General features: G+C 39.2%; 1 protein-coding gene and 2 pseudogenes across 3 annotated transcripts; 2 read left to right on the forward strand and 1 right to left on the reverse strand.

Annotated features, from left to right (window-relative positions):
- The window catches only part of LOC146482091 (P2X purinoceptor 7-like), a 431550-nt pseudogene that overhangs the window by 63256 nt on the left and 349595 nt on the right, over positions 1–18699 (forward strand).
- Positions 8210–9743, forward strand: LOC146482095 (uncharacterized). Of its 2 annotated transcripts, none has more exons than XM_085107333.1 (2): positions 8210–8287; positions 8400–9743. In XM_085107333.1, exons 1-2 carry the CDS (start codon positions 8247–8249, stop codon positions 9142–9144), a joined length of 786 nt encoding a protein of 261 aa, XP_084963459.1. In that variant the 5' UTR covers positions 8210–8246; the 3' UTR covers positions 9145–9743. The 2 variants fall into 2 exon arrangements, with proteins under 2 accessions (XP_084963459.1, XP_084963460.1); XM_085107334.1 differs by having other exon boundaries at positions 8212–8287; positions 8403–9743.
- Positions 9767–11605, reverse strand: LOC146482096 (uncharacterized; annotated as a pseudogene). Its single transcript, XR_014864155.1, has 2 exons — positions 10786–11605; positions 9767–10314 (listed from the first exon to the last, which is right to left on the reverse strand). The product of XR_014864155.1 is annotated as an uncharacterized LOC146482096 (transcript).

Genomic DNA, 18699 nt, shown 5'->3' on the forward strand with positions numbered 1-18699 from the left:
CAGTTTTGAAGCATGGTAAATTTGGTACGACGCTGTGTCTTGCACTTCTAGTGAATCACCAGGAGCGTCACTCATTCTTTCATTTTTGGCATTAGAAACCAGATTTGTTGCTATGGTTTCGACAATGTCTCCCTTTTGGACACCTGAGTATTATACCAATTCCGGTTGGTTCTGAGTAATGGGTTGCTTAAATGACAACTTGTTTCCAAACTTTAAAAGAATTTTGTGTATTTTCCAATGAAATACAGTCAAAAAAGTATTTTTATATAACGTATGAAAATATATAAACTTTTCAATGCGTTCTTGTTTTAAAAAGGGTTATTAATAAGGAATTAAATACAGTAACTAGAAATGAAAAGGTAGTATAGTCACAATTTGCAAAACTGAAATAAGATAACTCGTTGGAAAATGTCCTTAGACGTTTATTTTTTGTTGTTGTTGATACAATTTGCCATAACAGACTTGAGAAATCAATAATTCAAATGTTCACGAGCACTGCATGTATAAGGGAATACATTCAAAAGAGGTACTGATGACATTTACAAGTTCCTTGTTGCTAAGAAAGATTGTACGTTTTATAACGAGACAATATTACATTTGAAACTGTTCAATGGCATAACTATTGGATCTTTAGCAAGTTGGAAGTGGCTGTTTAATATTCTGAGTAGGTTTCCTTTAGAAAACTTGCCTTAAAAGCACCTTCATAAGGTATTTAGACATTCCTAAGTTTCCCTAGCAACTGTTACCATGACAACAAGACAGCGACCTCTGAAGTGTCCAATTTGATATTCTAAGTGTGGTGCATAACTGCTGCATATTTGGTGAGATATTGATCCGTGGTTGATTGGATATAAATTTTCACAGTTTCAGCAAAAAAATTTTTTCCTTACTTCCCCATACATCTTAACTATTAGTACCCTGCTCCTTAAAATCATGAACAAAGGATAGTAATGAAAGTTCCTAATTCAAGATAATCTCCTTAACAAACTCCAACAACTCGGACAATTACCCAATAACGCCATTCTTGTCACTCTGGACGTTTCTTCTCTCTACACCAACATACCTCATAACGAAGGCATCAACGCGTGTCGACACTTCCTCGAAACACGTAACCGCACCCCTTCTACCATAAGTTCCGAAACTTTATGTGACCTCATACGCATGATCCTTACCATGAACAATTTTACGATCAACGACAAACACTATCTACAGACTCACGGAACTGCTATGGGAACCAGAATGGCTCCTTCTTACGCCAATTTGTTTCTCGCCAAATTTGAGACGGACCCATTACTACGTGCTCCATTTCAACCATACATATGGTGGCGCTTCATAGACGACATCTTCATGATATGGACACACTCTCTCGACGACCTCCAAACCTTCACTACTTATCTCAATAACATTCACCCCACTATTAAATTTACATCCAATTATTCTCTCACATCTATACCCCTTCTGGACGTCAGTGTGTCTCTCTATAACAGCACTATCACTACCGACCTTTACACTAAGCCTACTGACAAACATCAATACTTGTTACAATCTTCATGTCATCCTAGACACACTAAGAGAGCCATTCCATTCAGCTTAGCTCTCAGACTTCGACATATTTGTTCTTGGGACGAAACTTTTAAACTCCGAACAAACGAACTCAGAACCTATCTCAACAAACGGGGATACAATCTTTCATTCCTCAACCAAGAAATAGGACGTGTTAACGGCATCCCACGTTCCGACGCTATAGCTACGAAAGACACCTCCGACACCAACCAACCTATACGAGTACCCCTTGTCGTCACATACAATCCAGCTCTTCGTTCTGTATCATCCATTATTCACAAACACTTCAACATCCTATCTTCATCTCCCCGCTGCGCAAACGTTTTCAAAGCCACACCTCTTGTTGCCTTCCGACGGACCAACAACCTGAGTGATTTACTTGTTAGAGCCAAACTACGTAATCCCACACAAAACAACCTACCCCATGGATCTTTTCGATGTGGGGACAACTGTTTAACTTGCAACTACATAACAGACCGACGTACCAGCTACACATTTCATTCTACCGGCGAAACTAGACATATTACTCATCATATAGACTGTAACTCTAAAAACGTTATTTACATGGTACACTGCAACCGCTGCCACAAACAATACATAGGAGAAACAAAACGACGACTTAAAGACCGTTTTAACGAACACCGTAGACCAGTCGACAAACAAACAAACAGTTCCAAACCCACCACAGTTTCAGAACATTTTCTTTCTAACGACCACGACGCTTCTGACATGCTACTAATTCCTCTCGAACTCATCAAATCTAATCGTGACAGTGTACGCAAAGCTAGAGAGGCATACCTCATCGACAGAGGTCAAACTATTGAACCCTTAGGTCTTAAAAGGACAGATGAGACATGAACATTTTTCCCGTCTTTCATCTTCCTAAGTTATGTAATTAACTCATTGTTACGTATTTTGTTTTCGTCTACCACGTTGTAACGTTAGCTTATACCTATTTACCAGTTGTATTTTCAAATTTCAAATTGTAACGTTTTTGTTCATGTAACTTTTGCCTTTTTTCAGGTATCTATTGTAACTGTTTAAATTGTAACGTATCTTGGCACAGGGTCAGTCTCAAACATACCCTGAAGAAGAAAGGCCGTGCCTTTCGAAATATTGGAAAATATACTTTCCTGACCGTGAAATCAGCCTTGCTCTTTTTTTTGATTATTTGCTTTACAATTTTTTTGCTGATTAGATCCTTCACTACAGGATCTGGTACTTTTATTTTGTCACGGTGGCCCTTGCAAACACAGTTTATCACTGGTTTTTACTAATTCAAGATAGTTTATTCTGAACATAATGGAAATGTTTTGAGTGAAATTTATAGATATCTGCTAATTAATCGATTTGTTTATTCTGAAATGGCCAAAAAAGTAAAAACCTACATTTCTATAATGATCTCCCATAGCAACCGTTTCCATGGAAACATGAAAATGCTTGACACATATTGCAAATTGTTGGGAATGGTATAAATCGTATACACAGAAAATTTGAATCAAATTGGTTGTCTTTCAGCAGCATTTTGAATCATTCTATGCTGTGTAGAATTCACAGGTTGTTTATCATTGCTGGAGGTAACGCGCAGGTAAGTGGTTTTCTTTGAATAACTATTCCATTGGTACAACGAGTCGCTCCCCTTCCTACAAAGAAAACATTCTATATATAGCACTGTTTAGTTCCAAACGTAAAACTTTGTAATGTATAATACTGACCGGATAATGTTTCCTCTTGTAGATCGTTGTTGTCCCAACAGAACACCCCTGGTACACCTGAACTGCAAACACTTGGTAGTAAGACACCCTCTCTTTGTCTCTCTAACTCCCTTTCAGCAAGAGCTCTTTTAAGTTCTATCTGAGTATACGACAGGCCATGTCCGAATCGGTTGAGTATAGTCACAGTCTCAGCGCTGCCAGTTAGACTCTTGACTGTTAGTGGAAGCGCTACATGTTTAGGGGTCTTGATCCGACCTCGGTTGAAACAATGTATAACATCTTGAGACAGGGAGAGGACTAGGCGATGAACATCTAGAGAAACGTCTGAAATTCTTTCCTCGCTGTAGTCTTCCTCCGAAGAAATCATCCATGCAAACGTACACATAGAGCATATAGTCAAAAAGGCCAACAAGCGTTTGTACGCACTGCGCGCGCTTAAGAAGAGTGGCCTCACTATCAAGCAGCTAGTGGAAGTGTACTGTAGCATTGTACGATCTGTACTAGAATATGCCTGCCCTGTGTGGGCAGCTCTGCCAAAGTACTTAGACGACGCTATAGAATCTGTACAAAAAAGGGCCCTACGCATCATTCTACCGAATTGTCACTATGACGAAGCCCTAATTCAATCTGACATCACTGCCCTTTCCCAGAGAAGGGAAGAAGCTTGCATAAATTTTATCAAGCGTGATTGCCTGTCGTCTCCTGTACTTAAGCCATTAATTCCTCGCGTGTCAATTGACAGGCCGTACTGCCTCCGATCAGGCGAACGTGTTCCGGTGCGCTTTGTCCCCAAGACAAAGCGGTTCGCAGATTTCTGCACCATTAAGTATCAAGACCAGTTGTAATCCTTTTCTCTGTTATTTGTGCTTTAATCATATTTATATAATTATTTATCTGAATGTCTTTATACCGTAGTGTCTTGTACTATTGTAACTAACCATCCTTGTAATTCAGCCTTTTAGGCTGTGAGAAGGATTCCAATAAACTATTATTATTATTATTATTATTATTATTATTATTATTATTATTATTATTATTATTATTATTATTATTATTATAAACATGTTATACAGGAGATTGGGCACAATAGAGCTGCCATCGTCTAAGTCTTGAGGTGATGGTGGCCATGGCATTGATGGTTTCATTTCTAGCAGTAGACTACGCAGCAGTTTTGAAGCATGGTAAATTTGGTACGACGCTGTGTCTTGCACTTCTAGTGAATCACCAGGAGCGTCACTCATTCTTTCATTTTCGGCATTAGAAACCAGATTTGTTGCTATGGTTTCGACAATGTCTCCCTTTTGGACACCTGAGTAGTATACCAATTCCGGTTGGTTCTGAGTAATGGGTTGCTTAAATGACAACTTGTTTCCAAACTTTAAAAGAATTTTGTGTATTTTCCAATGAAATACAGTCAAAAAAGTATTTTTATATAACGTATGAAAATATATAAACTTTTCAATGCGTTCTTGTTTTAAAAAGGGTTATTAATAAGGAATTAAATACAGTAACTAGAAATGAAAAGGTAGTATAGTCACAATTTGCAAAACTGAAATAAGATAACTCGCTGGAAAATGTCCTTAGACGTTTATTTTTTGTTGTTGTTGATACAATTTGCCATAACAGACTTGAGAAATCAATAATTCAAATGTTCACGAGCACTGCATGTATAAGGGAATACATTCAAAAGAGGTACTGATGACATTTACAAGTTCCTTGTTGCTAAGAAAGATTGTACGTTTTATAACGAGACAATATTACATTTGAAACTGTTCAATGGCATAACTATTGGATCTTTAGCAAGTTGGAAGTGGCTGTTTAATATTCTGAGTAGGTTTCCTTTAGAAAACTTGCCTTAAAAGCACCTTCATAAGGTATTTAGACATTCCTAAGTTTCCCTAGCAACTGTTACCATGACAACAAGACAGCGACCTCTGAAGTGTCCAATTTGATATTCTAAGTGTGGTGCATAACTGCTGCATATTTGGTGAGATATTGATCCGTGGTTGATTGGATATAAATTTTCACAGTTTCAGCAAAAAAATTTTTTCCTTACTTCCCCATACATCTTAACTATTAGTACCCTGCTCCTTAAAATCATGAACAAAGGATAGTAATGAAAGTTCCTAATTCAAGATAATCTCCTTAACAAACTCCAACAACTCGGACAATTACCCAATAACGCCATTCTTGTCACTCTGGACGTTTCTTCTCTCTACACCAACATACCTCATAACGAAGGCATCAACGCATGTCGACACTTCCTCGAAACACGTAACCGCACCCCTTCTACCATAAGTTCCGAAACTTTATGTGACCTCATACGCATGATCCTTACCATGAACAATTTTACGATCAACGACAAACACTATCTACAGACTCACGGAACTGCTATGGGAACCAGAATGGCTCCTTCTTACGCCAATTTGTTTCTCGCCAAATTTGAGACGGACGCATTACTACGTGCTCCATTTCAACCATACATATGGTGGCGCTTCATAGACGACATCTTCATGATATGGACACACTCTCTCGACGACCTCCAAACCTTCACTACTTATCTCAATAACATTCACCCCACTATTAAATTTACATCCAATTATTCTCTCACATCTATACCCCTTCTGGACGTCAGTGTGTCTCTCTATAACAGCACTATCACTACCGACCTTTACACTAAGCCTACTGACAAACATCAATACTTGTTACAATCTTCATGTCATCCTAGACACACTAAGAGAGCCATTCCATTCAGCTTAGCTCTCAGACTTCGACATATTTGTTCTTGGGACGAAACTTTTAAACTCCGAACAAACGAACTCAGAACCTATCTCAACAAACGGGGATACAATCTTTCATTCCTCAACCAAGAAATAGGACGTGTTAACGGCATCCCACGTTCCGACGCTATAGCTACGAAAGACACCTCCGACACCAACCAACCTATACGAGTACCCCTTGTCGTCACATACAATCCAGCTCTTCGTTCTGTATCATCCATTATTCACAAACACTTCAACATCCTATCTTCATCTCCCCGCTGCGCAAACGTTTTCAAAGCCACACCTCTTGTTGCCTTCCGACGGACCAACAACCTGAGTGATTTACTTGTTAGAGCCAAACTACGTAATCCCACACAAAACAACCTACCCCATGGATCTTTTCGATGTGGGGACAACTGTTTAACTTGCAACTACATAACAGACGGACGTACCAGCTACACATTTCATTCTACCGGCGAAACTAGACATATTACTCATCATATAGACTGTAACTCTAAAAACGTTATTTACATGGTACACTGCAACCGCTGCCACAAACAATACATAGGAGAAACAAAACGACGACTTAAAGACCGTTTTAACGAACACCGTAGACCAGTCGACAAACAAACAAACAGTTCCAAACCCACCACAGTTTCAGAACATTTTCTTTCTAACGACCACGACGCTTCTGACATGCTACTAATTCCTCTCGAACTCATCAAATCTAATCGTGACAGTGTACGCAAAAACTAGACATATTACTCATCATATAGACTGTAACTCTAAAAACGTTATTTACATGGTACACTGCAACCGCTGCCACAAACAATACATAGGAGAAACAAAACGACGACTTAAAGACCGTTTTAACGAACACCGTAGACCACCGTAGACTTTCCTGACCGTGAAATCAGCCTTGCTCTTTTTTTTGATTATTTGCTTTACAATTTTTTTGCTGATTAGATCCTTCACTACAGGATCTGGTACTTTTATTTTGTCACGGTGGCCCTTGCAAACACAGTTTATCACTGGTTTTTACTAATTCAAGATAGTTTATTCTGAACATAATGGAAATGTTTTGAGTGAAATTTATAGATATCTGCTAATTAATCGATTTGTTTATTCTGAAATGGCCAAAAAAGTAAAAACCTACATTTCTATAATGATCTCCCATAGCAACCGTTTCCATGGAAACATGAAAATGCTTGACACATATTCCAAATTGTTGGGAATGGTATAAATCGTATACACAGAAAATTTGAATCAAATTGGTTGTCTTTCAGCAGCATTTTGAATCATTCTATGCTGTGTAGAATTCACAGGGAGCAAAATCCCCCAACCCACACCCCCATGAAAATGATCGCATATCTCGCTGAAGCACAGGTTACATAATTGGCAACAAGCAGATTCGAAAAATACAGGCTGTAAGCTTTAATTTGATACTAAAGTCACTATGTCCCGTGGGGGGTGCAGCGAAAATCAATTTTTAGCCACTTTTCAGAACTTGGCTCATGGACTAAACGGGCAAATTACAAATCAAGTCCTTCTCAATCTACTAACGGTGACTAACGTCAATTATAAATTCTGCAACATCTTGCACGGCGGACCAGTTCGTAAGATTTTGATCACTATTTAAGTAAATCTGTACTATGGCATACAACTCGCGATTTAATGACTGCATTTTACATTCTATAAGGTGAAAAATAAAAGAGCAGAAATGATGCGATTCAAACACCTCTGTAACAGATTTCAAATATGGCGTCACTAAGCAAAAATACCTACACTTTTCGTGAAGATTACGCACTTACAAAAGAGCCAACAGAAACACCTACCCCACAGGATGATTCTTCGACACCACTTGTTTCATCCACAACAGTCATTAGGGAACTTAAGCACCGACGACGAAACGAGAGGACGACGACGGCCGGAAGTCGAATTCTCACATTTGGGCGTACTGCGCATGTCTTTGTTTGAGATTTCGTCGTCCACGTTGCGTCCATGACGGAATTTTTCCAGGAAAGCCGTTCTCTTGAAAACGTAAGTAGAAGTAGCGTCGTTAGGACTATGTTCAAAGGATTTTGATCTATTTTCACGAAGCTTGGTACCTGCTAGGGTTTTAGATTGCGAGTGGATCGCATTGGATGAATTTTTTTGCTTCTTTTGCAGGCATATTTCACAAGTATTTATTGAAACTCTTCTCAATATGGCCGCCTCCCTTTTGCCAGAGGAAGAAACCGAGAAAACGTAAGCTACAAACAGCTATGTATTTTGGTAGATTTTTCTTTTCAATACAGTGACAGCTTAATACATTTTTCGACCAACTTGGAACTTATTTGTTGTTTTTTATTGCATCTAGAAGCAAGTACTTCCAGTGGACGACAGATCATGATGTTATTATGTGTAGGGAAGTGCTCGTGAGCGAACCCTACAAATTCAAGCTAAGAACCCCTGAAAGAGGACAAGCCTGGGAATCCTTAGCTCAGCAGCTCAACAGTATTCATCAGCCGAAGTTCAGAGTAACCGCCAGATCCGTGCGTGATCGGTTTTCACTGCTGTCGACAAAGTATGCACAAAAATTAAGAATGGAGGAGAGAGCTTCAGGTATCGAAGTGGAACAGACAGAGCTAGAGAAACTGATAGATGAAATCTTAGAGCGAGAGAAGGACGCAAAGAGGGAACTAGACTCAAAAGACCGTGAAAAGAAGAGTAAGGCCGACAAGGAAAAGGCTACAGCTGAACAAGTCAGGAAGCAAGCAATGGAGAGAATGGTTAAGCGAACAGGTGATGACCAGGAGAACAAACAAAGGAAGCCAAAGATCAGGCGAAGCACTGTTGATGCTATAGATTACTTGAGAGAGAGATCAGAAAATGAGAGGGAGTATAAAAAAGAAGAATTAGAGATCAAGAAGAGAGAACTTGCTGTGCAAGCTGAAAAGCAAGATCAAGCTCAAAAGCAACAACAGGCTATGTTTTCAGCATTAATGGCTCAAATTCAGCAGCAACAACAGCAACAGCAGAATGTGCAAGCAATGCTAGCAGCACAACAGCAGCAGCAAACCAAGCTTCTGATGGCATTCATGGAGAATAACAAGAAACAGTGAACTTGTTAAGCTTAGTTCAAGACTGTGAGTAATACTCTCTCATAAGATCAGTTTAAAAGCAATTTGCAGTTGAATTTGTTATGAACCCTCCCAGTTACTAGAGGTGTCTCTTAAGTTTTACATTTTACATTTGAATTGTTATAGAACTGAACCAGAAAAATGGTTGTTGCACGGTGTAGTGTAACCAGTGTAGAATTTAATGTTTTCATGGCTTCTAAACTTCACACAAATGTCAGCCGTACTTCCTATTGCTTATTTTGCAATTCTCTAGTGCATGCAGATTGTTGTGTTTTGAGTTTTTCATGAATAAACTGTGTTTATTATATTTGGAATGGTTGTGTTTGTGCTTTTTATTCAGTTATTAACCTTAACCCTTTGAGCCCTAATTTCAAAGAACAAATTCTCCTATCTTGTCCTCATACTTTTCTTATAAAAGTACTAGGGAAAAGTTATTAAAATACGAAAATTAACCTTGGGTGATCAGATCCTTAACTCTCATGACCTCAGGGGTTGAATAAGCATTGATATTACAAGGAGAAATTTGATACGGATTACTGTTAGGGCTTAAAGGGTTAATTAAGTAAAAAAGGAGAAAGAAGATTCTTTAATGGTTTTTCAGTTCTGTTTTATTTTTACTCTCTAGTAATCAGTCAACCATCACTTCATAAGCATTTTTCTGAACTGCATGTACGTTTGGCTGCACAGCTTTCATATATAAGATATTACAAGCCACAAGTCGTTGGAACCTGTTCACTCCTAAGCAAAATAGTCTTCAAGTCTTGGTGGTCTGAGATCAAAAATAAGTTGAAGTCAGGTTTCCATAGAAACATGTCAATGCATTTCGAAGTATGACAGAAACCACATACATTTTCCCAACATTGTTTAAAAAGATTTTCAAATTTTTTTTGAAGTCATTAAATTTAAAAGAGTTAATAATGTCACCAAATAGCCATTCGACCGAGCTCCTAACAGCACTCATTTTGCCATTGTATTCCTCCATTTGAGGAGTTAGAACACCATACTTGAAAGGGCCTTGAAGGTGTATCCTTAGTGGATAAGCCGGGTCACCGTACACACAGAGTGGCTGGCCTGCTGGATTAAACGCAAACTGCTCCAAGTCATGAAGCAGCCCTGAGTCAGCTAGCATGCCTGCGTCATGCTTCCTTCCTTCTAAAACACACACACCAAAAAACATTATTATTAGCTAATTGATAAAATAATTTATAAATAGGAGCTGCATTCATGTATATTTTAGTTAGGAAGGAACTGGACAAGGATTAGGGTTTGAGAGTGACTTCATGCACCACATTTTATCACCCATAGGGAGCGAAAATGTCAACCACTTTCCTGAGGGTAGGGTGCGGGTGGGGGGCGTGGGGCTTACGTAGGGGAGTATTGGGGACTTGTGGAATGTTTGTGCCCTAGAGGTGGGAGGCTTCATAAGATTTTTAATGGAAATAACTTTAAAAAGCAACAGGAGCATGCCTTAAAGCATTGCCTCACATCTGGGTGAAGAGTGAAAGGTAAGTGAGGACCCCACATGACAGTTGTTTAATAAACAAAGTAACAAGTACCCTTTGTAAGACACTACCCAGAACAGTCTGTCAATATTTTGTACTTCTTAATTATTTTATAACTTACCAATTGGACCATATAAGTTTGCTATCAAACCATTTGGTAGAGCCACGCTTTGAAACTTAAGGGCGTGAACCCGCTTGTGGCCATTGTAAAGAATTCGTTGGTGCTCTCCAGGCCGTGAAATGGGTCTAACGGTGCCATCTATGAACCCAAAACAGTTGTCCAAGGGAGCTCCCTTAGCTGTTATAGCATCAACGTAGGTCTGGAGGTTTGCAGGACTAAGAATTTCATGATTCCAGTGCAGCACCTTGTGTCCATGGGTATTGTAAATGTAGTCAAGCATTTGGTTGGTAATCATACTTAGAACTGGTACAGGTTTAGCAAATCTGTGAATCATATCGCCATACCTACAAGGGTACGACATTCGCTTGAGCAGCATGCATAGGCCTTCAATGCCGTCACAAATGGAGCGTTGCTCACAGATTATGGTGTCTGGAATCCGTAGAACCTCTGCCAATGCTCGCACGTCTCGTTTGCGAAAACGAAACTCTGCTACACTTTCAGATTCATCGATCTCGTCAAGGTCAAAAGGTGCATAAACATCGTACGGAAAATCAGGGTCTCTCGAAGAATAAAGATCATGAAGTATAATAAATTCTTCATCATCAATTAAGCCATCATCGTGGCTGATTACAAGCAAATTGCGAAAGTCTTTGAACGCCATAGACAAGCCAAAACTATCGTGAGTGGAAGTGCCGTTGACTCTCCGAAAGGTCGTCTGCTTAACTTTCAGTTTTCCCGCCGAAAACGAAACCCTTGGTCCAGTCCTTCTCGGGTATGAAGCGTCGTCGTCGTCCAATTCGTCGTCGGTGCTTAAGTTCCCTATTATTCTTGGGAAAACCTCGCCTTAACAGCAAAAAGTATTCGATTTAGCACTACAAAATTGCCATCTGAAAAAATACTTGGGATTGGATTACACAAGAGTCAGACAATATTTTCCCCGATTCTAGCAAAGAAAATGAAGAATGAAGTTTGAAGAAGCAACATCACATCCCTGCTTCCTTCGACACCATTTTCTTTACGGTAATGCTTGAAATATTAACGCACACCCTCGCTTTTGATAGGTGGAAAGACAAAGACTTCTGAGCAAGGAACGCGTAAACAAAGGCGTTGTTCCAGGTTGCTATGGAGTGAATAGAACTCTAACCAGCAACTTTTGCAGGCGCACAGAAAAACTAAATTTCCACGCGGAAAGCGACGTCCGTGATTACGACATTTAATATCCGTTCTAACTGGTATAAAGTGCTACTCAGTTAACCCATTAAGCACCAGCCGTTTCCAGAGGTTTTCCAAAATTCAGCAAAATTGGCAAAGTGGTTATTTCCTAACCCATGTGCAGTAAAAATACATAACTTACAAGGCAAAAAAAACAACACCCCTTTGGTCTAAGATAGTTAAAATTACTAATTATGGAATAAAATACACTAGTTGCCAATTAAAAATTTTTCAAAAAACAAACTTGAAGGTAAAAATTTCCGAAATTTCGATGTAATTTGATCCGCGCGTCACATGGGCGAAATTGTATCCGTCTCGAGAGCATGTGTTTGTTTACGCAAGATTACACAGTTGTCACGTTTTCTCAATGAAAATAGAAAGAAAAACACACAGAAAGCTTTCCTAAATGAAAAATTTATTCAGAAAAGTCTTTGTTTACGTCTTAGAAAGAAACGCGTATAATTATAAATGCGAGACGAGCGACGCGCAAGCGATTTGAAGGAACAACAAGTCCAATTCCAAGCGAATTTATCGACCCGTGCGGGGCACGTTTCTCAATAATTTCGCAAAAACTGTTCAGAATACAAAGAATCGGTCAATTAGAATAGTATTTCAGTACAAATTCACAATCAAACCTGTATTTTTTTGGCTGTTGAATTCCCAGAAGTAGTCTAAAATTCCGCAGAAAGTCCGTGGCCTGAATAATGATTTGAGCTGTCCGCTCGCTCGTCGCCTGGATAAAACAACAATTCGTACTCGAAGCGCAATTTCTTCCCCGTTATTTCTCGGATTTTCGCTGTCCAAACTGTTGAGTATTCCTTAGCAGTTCTTCTTTCGATTTACCATTTCGAAAAGGTGTGTTTTCCTTCGGAAAACGCGAAAATCGGCGACTAAAAATTTAGCCGCGCGGCCCACGAGGCAACAAAAATTGAAATCGGACACCAATTCCTAAAGATAAAAAGCTCTTTTGTCTGGGCCCCCCTAAGACCTAAAAATATATGCGCAGTAAGTGGATTCTGATTGGTCAGTCCTTTCTGAAGACAATGAGAACAATAGGGGACAAAAAATTCCCTTCTAGGGGAGGTAGGCTCAAATCGTGGAGTGCGCGCAGATGAGGCCAAAAATCACGGCCGGTTTTGGCCGGCACGGTGCGTTATGGGTTAATACAAAGTTCAGCAAGGCAAAGTAAATAGTTTTATCGTTGTCTTTTCGAGCAAGGGAAAGTTTTCCAAGTATTCTGTCTTTTGCTTTAACCTTTTTGCACGTATTTTATTTGGAAAACTCTTCACAGCACCTACATTTTCTCCTATTAGCAAGATGAGGTTTTTCCATTGTTACAGAGATGTTTTGGTATCCACCCTGTAGTGTTGGAAACTTCAGCTTGAAAATAATGCATGGTTAAATGAAAAGCACAATATATCTGCTTTAGACACTTATTTGTGTTGGTTTGTTCAGTGTTGCAAACAAAGCATGATAGGTTTTCCGCTGTTTGTTTGGTCTAGAAAGGTTTTCTATTGGTTCATGGATCATTTATCTCACACTATTTACACAACATTAACATAGAACGAAACCTATTACAACAGATGATTACAAGATAAAAATAAATACAGTACAAATTATAAAATGTGTGTGGTGGTCAAAGCAGCAGAAGCTTTCTAGTTGACCAACACCTACTTTTAAGTAAACAAAGAAATGACAGAGCTTTATTGAGATATTAGAAAATGTAGGAACTGTTTGTAGAGCCTAGGATTAATGTACAAGAGAGAATTACTAAGTATTCTGTTAACTTGTTGTAGACATTGTTTGGACAATATTTAGCCACCTTAGTATATTCTTTCCAAGTAGCAAGGTGAATTTTCGATGTTTGTTACCCGTCCTGTACGGTCGGAACCTTCATCTTGAAATGACTCTAACAAAGAGTAAAAACGATTTTTTACTTTTCAGCGTAGTATGATTTGATTTGTTAAAATGGCAAATGTTAATGTTGAACAGACGTCTTGAATAATTTGAAAGATAGAACCATGTGTACAAGATAAGTTTCATTTCACGTTACTGTTTTTGTATTTATGTATGTATGGATGGATCTATATGTGATTGACCACTCCCCATTCGGGCTTTTCAGGGTCAGTGCAGAGGGTGAGATCGGATGCCAGCAAATTAAAGGCGCACCACTGGCTGCCGCCTCAGTCCATATATGATCTCACCCCACCCACCCAGACCAATGACGGCTCTAATCAGATACACCATGACACAGGGAACTCCACGCCCTACTCTTTACGAACAGTGCCAAGGGTTCTTTAACGTCCCACAGATTATTAGGAACAAGTGTTATGAGACGGGACCTACGGTTTATCGTCCTTATCCGAGAAGACTGTTTTACCATTTGCAGATGTCATTCCAAAGGCAGCACTTACTCGTCAGTCATTTAAGGACCCTTAGTGTTGGTCCGGCCGGGGTTTGAACCCACGACCTCCCACACGGTAGTCCAGTACTCTACCAACTGAGCCAACCGGTCAGAAGGCCTCCCATAAATGGAGTTTGGCTGAATTTACCTTTTCATATTTTTTTTTCTCACACGGATTTATCCAGATGGGCAGTCACTTTCGGAATGGCGTGAACTTGATACTTTGCAATCAATGCTAGATCAGAGCGAACCTTTAAAATATCAACCTAACGTCAATACGTATAAGAACGAACTTTCGAAATCATTTCTTGGAGAGGGGGATGGGTTGACGGTGGTCGTGTTCGACAAATCTAATGGTACTCCCATTGCTATTAAGATGTTAAAGAAGAAAACCTATCACCCTTCTTTAATGGAACCTCTACCATTATTACAAATTCACAGCAACATCTTGCAGACAACCCGTAAAACTGTTTGGAAATTAAGTTATTGTATTCGAAACGTCGATAAGAAAGGCAAATGTCTAGGAGACATCTGCATCGCAACAGGTTTAGAAGCGCTGCATAATCTAAATTTTAACGCAGGGCACCAATCTACTGTGAACATATGGCTTCAATTAGCAGGCAGTTTTAAGAATAAATCGGCTCTAGGTCTTAATTTGCCGTACGGATTTGAACTCGTCACAATGTAGCTTGGCTCCGTTTCAATTATCCTCAAAGGTTTAGATAATGTTTCAATCGATCAACCACTTCGCCTCGTAACACAGAAAACCGAAGCCACCTAATTGCCCACCAAACTCCAACTGTCCCCGCAGAACAATCTGACGTTGCAGCCTCGCAAACCGGTACCAACAGATGCTGGTGGGCAAATGTCTCAGGTAAAAAGAGGCATCATAAATTCGTTGCAACTTTCCCACGGAAAAGGCCTAACGGTTCATGTTTACAGTTAGGTGCCAGGATTAGGCCCTTTTAAATTTCTTTTCTGTTACATTCATGACAACTGTGGAACCTTTTTCACTGGCGCTAACCTCAACTTAGATCACAAAACGTATTGTATCACGACACACAGATAAATAACTCATTTTATCTTACATGGTGCTCACCATCTTTCTTTTACAGCTAATTTTGGAAATCAGCGCACACAACTAATCTGTAGGTTGCAGAGTCCGCAATCAACGTTTTCCAATAACAATAATATTCAATTCAGGTTCCTTGCGATGGTGTGTTTGTCATTATTCTTTACAAAACAATGTATAATAAAAAAATCATTTCATTCGGTTTTCCTGATATCCTAAATAATTGAATAATTGTTTAATATAGGAAAGTCCTTATCATCGTCATGTGTCTTAAAGTTGTTTCTCTCTGCCACCTTTACAGGAAATGGAATCTCCAGCGGAAGGTGATGACGACAACAATGAGGAAGCTACACGTACACACGACCGTGGGAGTAAGGGGCAGGTACCCACGCCGCCGACGAAGAAACTGCACCAAAATCCATTCGGCTGGCTACAGGATGTCGGACACGCGCAGATTTCACATTATATGTTTCTAATCTAAAATTGTTCTTTCATTGAGTCCGCTCGATGCGAGAATTCATTATCAAGTAGGCCTTCAATTTCAGATTCCATGGAAGCCGCTACCATTGAAAATATTTCTTTAATGATAATGCATCTAAGCGATCTGGAGACGTATCATGTTTTCTTACAAAATCTACAAATTGCGAGGCAAATCGATGTTTTAGGCCGCTCAGGAAACATGCATTGTCTAAGTGTGGCTTTTGATCTTGCTAACAATCGCGGAATCCACCTACGCTACAACTACCTCAGAGAACTACTGACACTCTTATGGGCTGTTTACCACTTTCCGGTTTTAAAACAAGTCCATCTAACCTTGAGGCATGCCTTGCACGTAATTCCCAAAGGCGCTTTGCTATTGGACAACAAAATCATCAACGATTAGCTTCTCCCTTCGAATCTCCGCACAGCGCAAGACAGCCGTTACGAATTTGCTTATCTGCGAAATTGTCTGCAATATCCTCCTGATGAAAGATTAGGGGACGGGGACGGGCTACTGAGTTTAAAAATAACTCAACTTCACGGTTTTTTTGTTCAAGATGAATCATGCCGAGAATCCATCAAAAAGTCGTGGGCAATCAATATCCTGAGGAACTTCGTATTTTTCATGGTGCTCCAACAACCTTTGAAATGAAAAGAAGTCGGCTTTTAGGATACAACATGCAAAAAGCACCACGTGATCCGGGAAAAAGTGACTGCGATGTAGACCAGAGGTATTGGCAAGACGGGCGTGATTTTTTAGAAACGCAGCTCCGAGAAATAAGAGGTCCAATTCCCATCGATAACACGCATGTTCTCACTAACAGCACTATGCCTGGTTTTCATGCGGTTTTTTTCAAAGGCTTTTTGTTTACTTTGCGTGAATTTTTTTGTTTATATCTTGTCTGCTGGCTTTCTCGGATTGCCTTAGCCACAAGACAAAAAACACTGTCCAAAAAATTCAAATAAATAGAATAACGACCTTTTCTAACTATCAAAAATAATTAATATTTTTTAAACAATAAACAACAAAAGCAAAAAATAACGTTAATGTAACGTATGTTAAGTAATTTATCATATGTCATGTAGTTCGTAGTTCACGGCAGTTCGCGATAAAAAGAAAAAAAGGCAAAAAAAGGCTTAAGTGTAAAAACAAGAACAACAACAACACAATTTCGACCATTTATTCAAATGACAGTTCTTTTAAGTGTTTCACAAGCCTATATATAGACTATCCGGTAACAAAACTACAGTGCTGTTAATATCCACGAAAACCAAGTCATTGCTGTCTTTTTCTGCAGGACTTGGCATCATCCTAGCATCATCTTAAAAGCAACATTTGATGTGGTTGTTTACCTCGCGTCGCTGCATCCTTTAAAGCTTTTTCGATTTTGTATGGAGCCTTCTTATGCCTCTGGAAATGTTTAAGTCACTGGATTTTTTGCTAATGTTTTATGATTTGAGCCTTCTTACGCCTCTAAAAATGCAAAGATGTGGTTATTTACCTCGCATCGCTGCATTCTTTACAGGTTTTTTACTTTTGTATTGGGCCTTTCTGCGCCTCTTGAAAAGCTTCTGTCACTAGGATTTTTGTTGATGAGGACACGGCCATGATACTAGCATCATCTGAAAAAGCAACATTTTAATTTATGATATCTTTCAGTCAGTACGAGAAGTGTGTGCGGTCAATTTTAAAGGCCGTATGTTATTGCACAGCCTGGTAAATTTTAAAACCTTCAGGGTGTTATCGTTGTTTGATTTGTTCTTTGGTGAAAGTCTAATGCCAAAGTAGGCTACAATGAGTAGGGTGGCTCCTATGATACCCACACCTTTGAGTGGTTAATACGGATGTTCTTCAAATGGAAAAACGTCTGGGGGACCTATAGCCGTGGCACTTGAAAACCAAAATTTTGATTAATTTCTTTATTGTTATTTATTTCTTATTTACGTAAAGCACATAAAAGAGCGCTTTGTTGTTGTGTCTCGAAAGTATTTGGCATTTCAAAACCATGCGTTTCTAAATAAGTTTTGTAGAGCGAAGGGTCATTGAGGTTAAAATTAAAATCCGTATGCAGACAAGGTTTCTTGTTGGACGTTTTCTTTATTACTGCTTGCATAATCAAACTTTTAAAAACTGTTAAAAAAAAGTCACACCTCTCAATAACTTTACTTGTAAATTTAATGGGTTTGAGAATTTCATCAGCATCATCTCTTTTCATCTCCTGAAATTCCATAACTTTGTTGGCCTCTACATTAGCCGCATAAGCCATATTCAATTGACTCAGCAGGTAAACCGTGGGATTTCTCTGTCATTCCAAATTCCTCACCATCTCATACGAATAGTTCATTAAACCAAAATAAGTTTCCATAGCACATGCTAATTTTAACAAACCAGTTTGTTACCTTATTGGCCTTTGCCGTAAACAACAACACTTTATTAAAAACAGAGAGTTACAAGTTAGGTATATACCTACCCGTAAATAGCTAAAAAAGCTAGTCCAGGCGGGTAGGTATGTCCTTCTATAGTCTTTATATCCTATAAATTGTTTTTCCTCATCACTTGGAATGAGTTGTGCTGGTACGCTAGAAGACAGTTTTTTGAAGAATGACGCATTTCTGGTTACAGTGCGTTCTGCGTTTTGAACCGTAATCATGTGTCCTTTGTCGCCTTTTATCTCGAGTGGCTTAGGGTTAAATGGTGTGGACATCTTGTTCTGCTTTGGCTGTTTTCCACAGTCCTTACCATGCA

This window comes from Pavona decussata, unplaced genomic scaffold, assembly GCF_977016875.1.
Source record: "Pavona decussata unplaced genomic scaffold, jaPavDecu1.1 SCAFFOLD_47, whole genome shotgun sequence".
Classification (NCBI taxonomy): Eukaryota; Metazoa; Cnidaria; class Anthozoa; order Scleractinia; family Agariciidae; genus Pavona; species Pavona decussata.

What these genes read in the sequence shown, in the direction of transcription:
- LOC146482095 (XM_085107333.1), top strand. Translation starts at nt 8,247, where the DNA reads ATGGCCGCCTCCCTTTTGCCAGAGGAAGAAACCGAGAAAAC. An exon ending in GAGGAAGAAACCGAGAAAAC is followed by an intron (nt 8,288 to 8,399) that starts GTAAGCTACAAA and finishes TATTGCATCTAG; the next exon opens with AAGCAAGTACTTCCAGTGGA.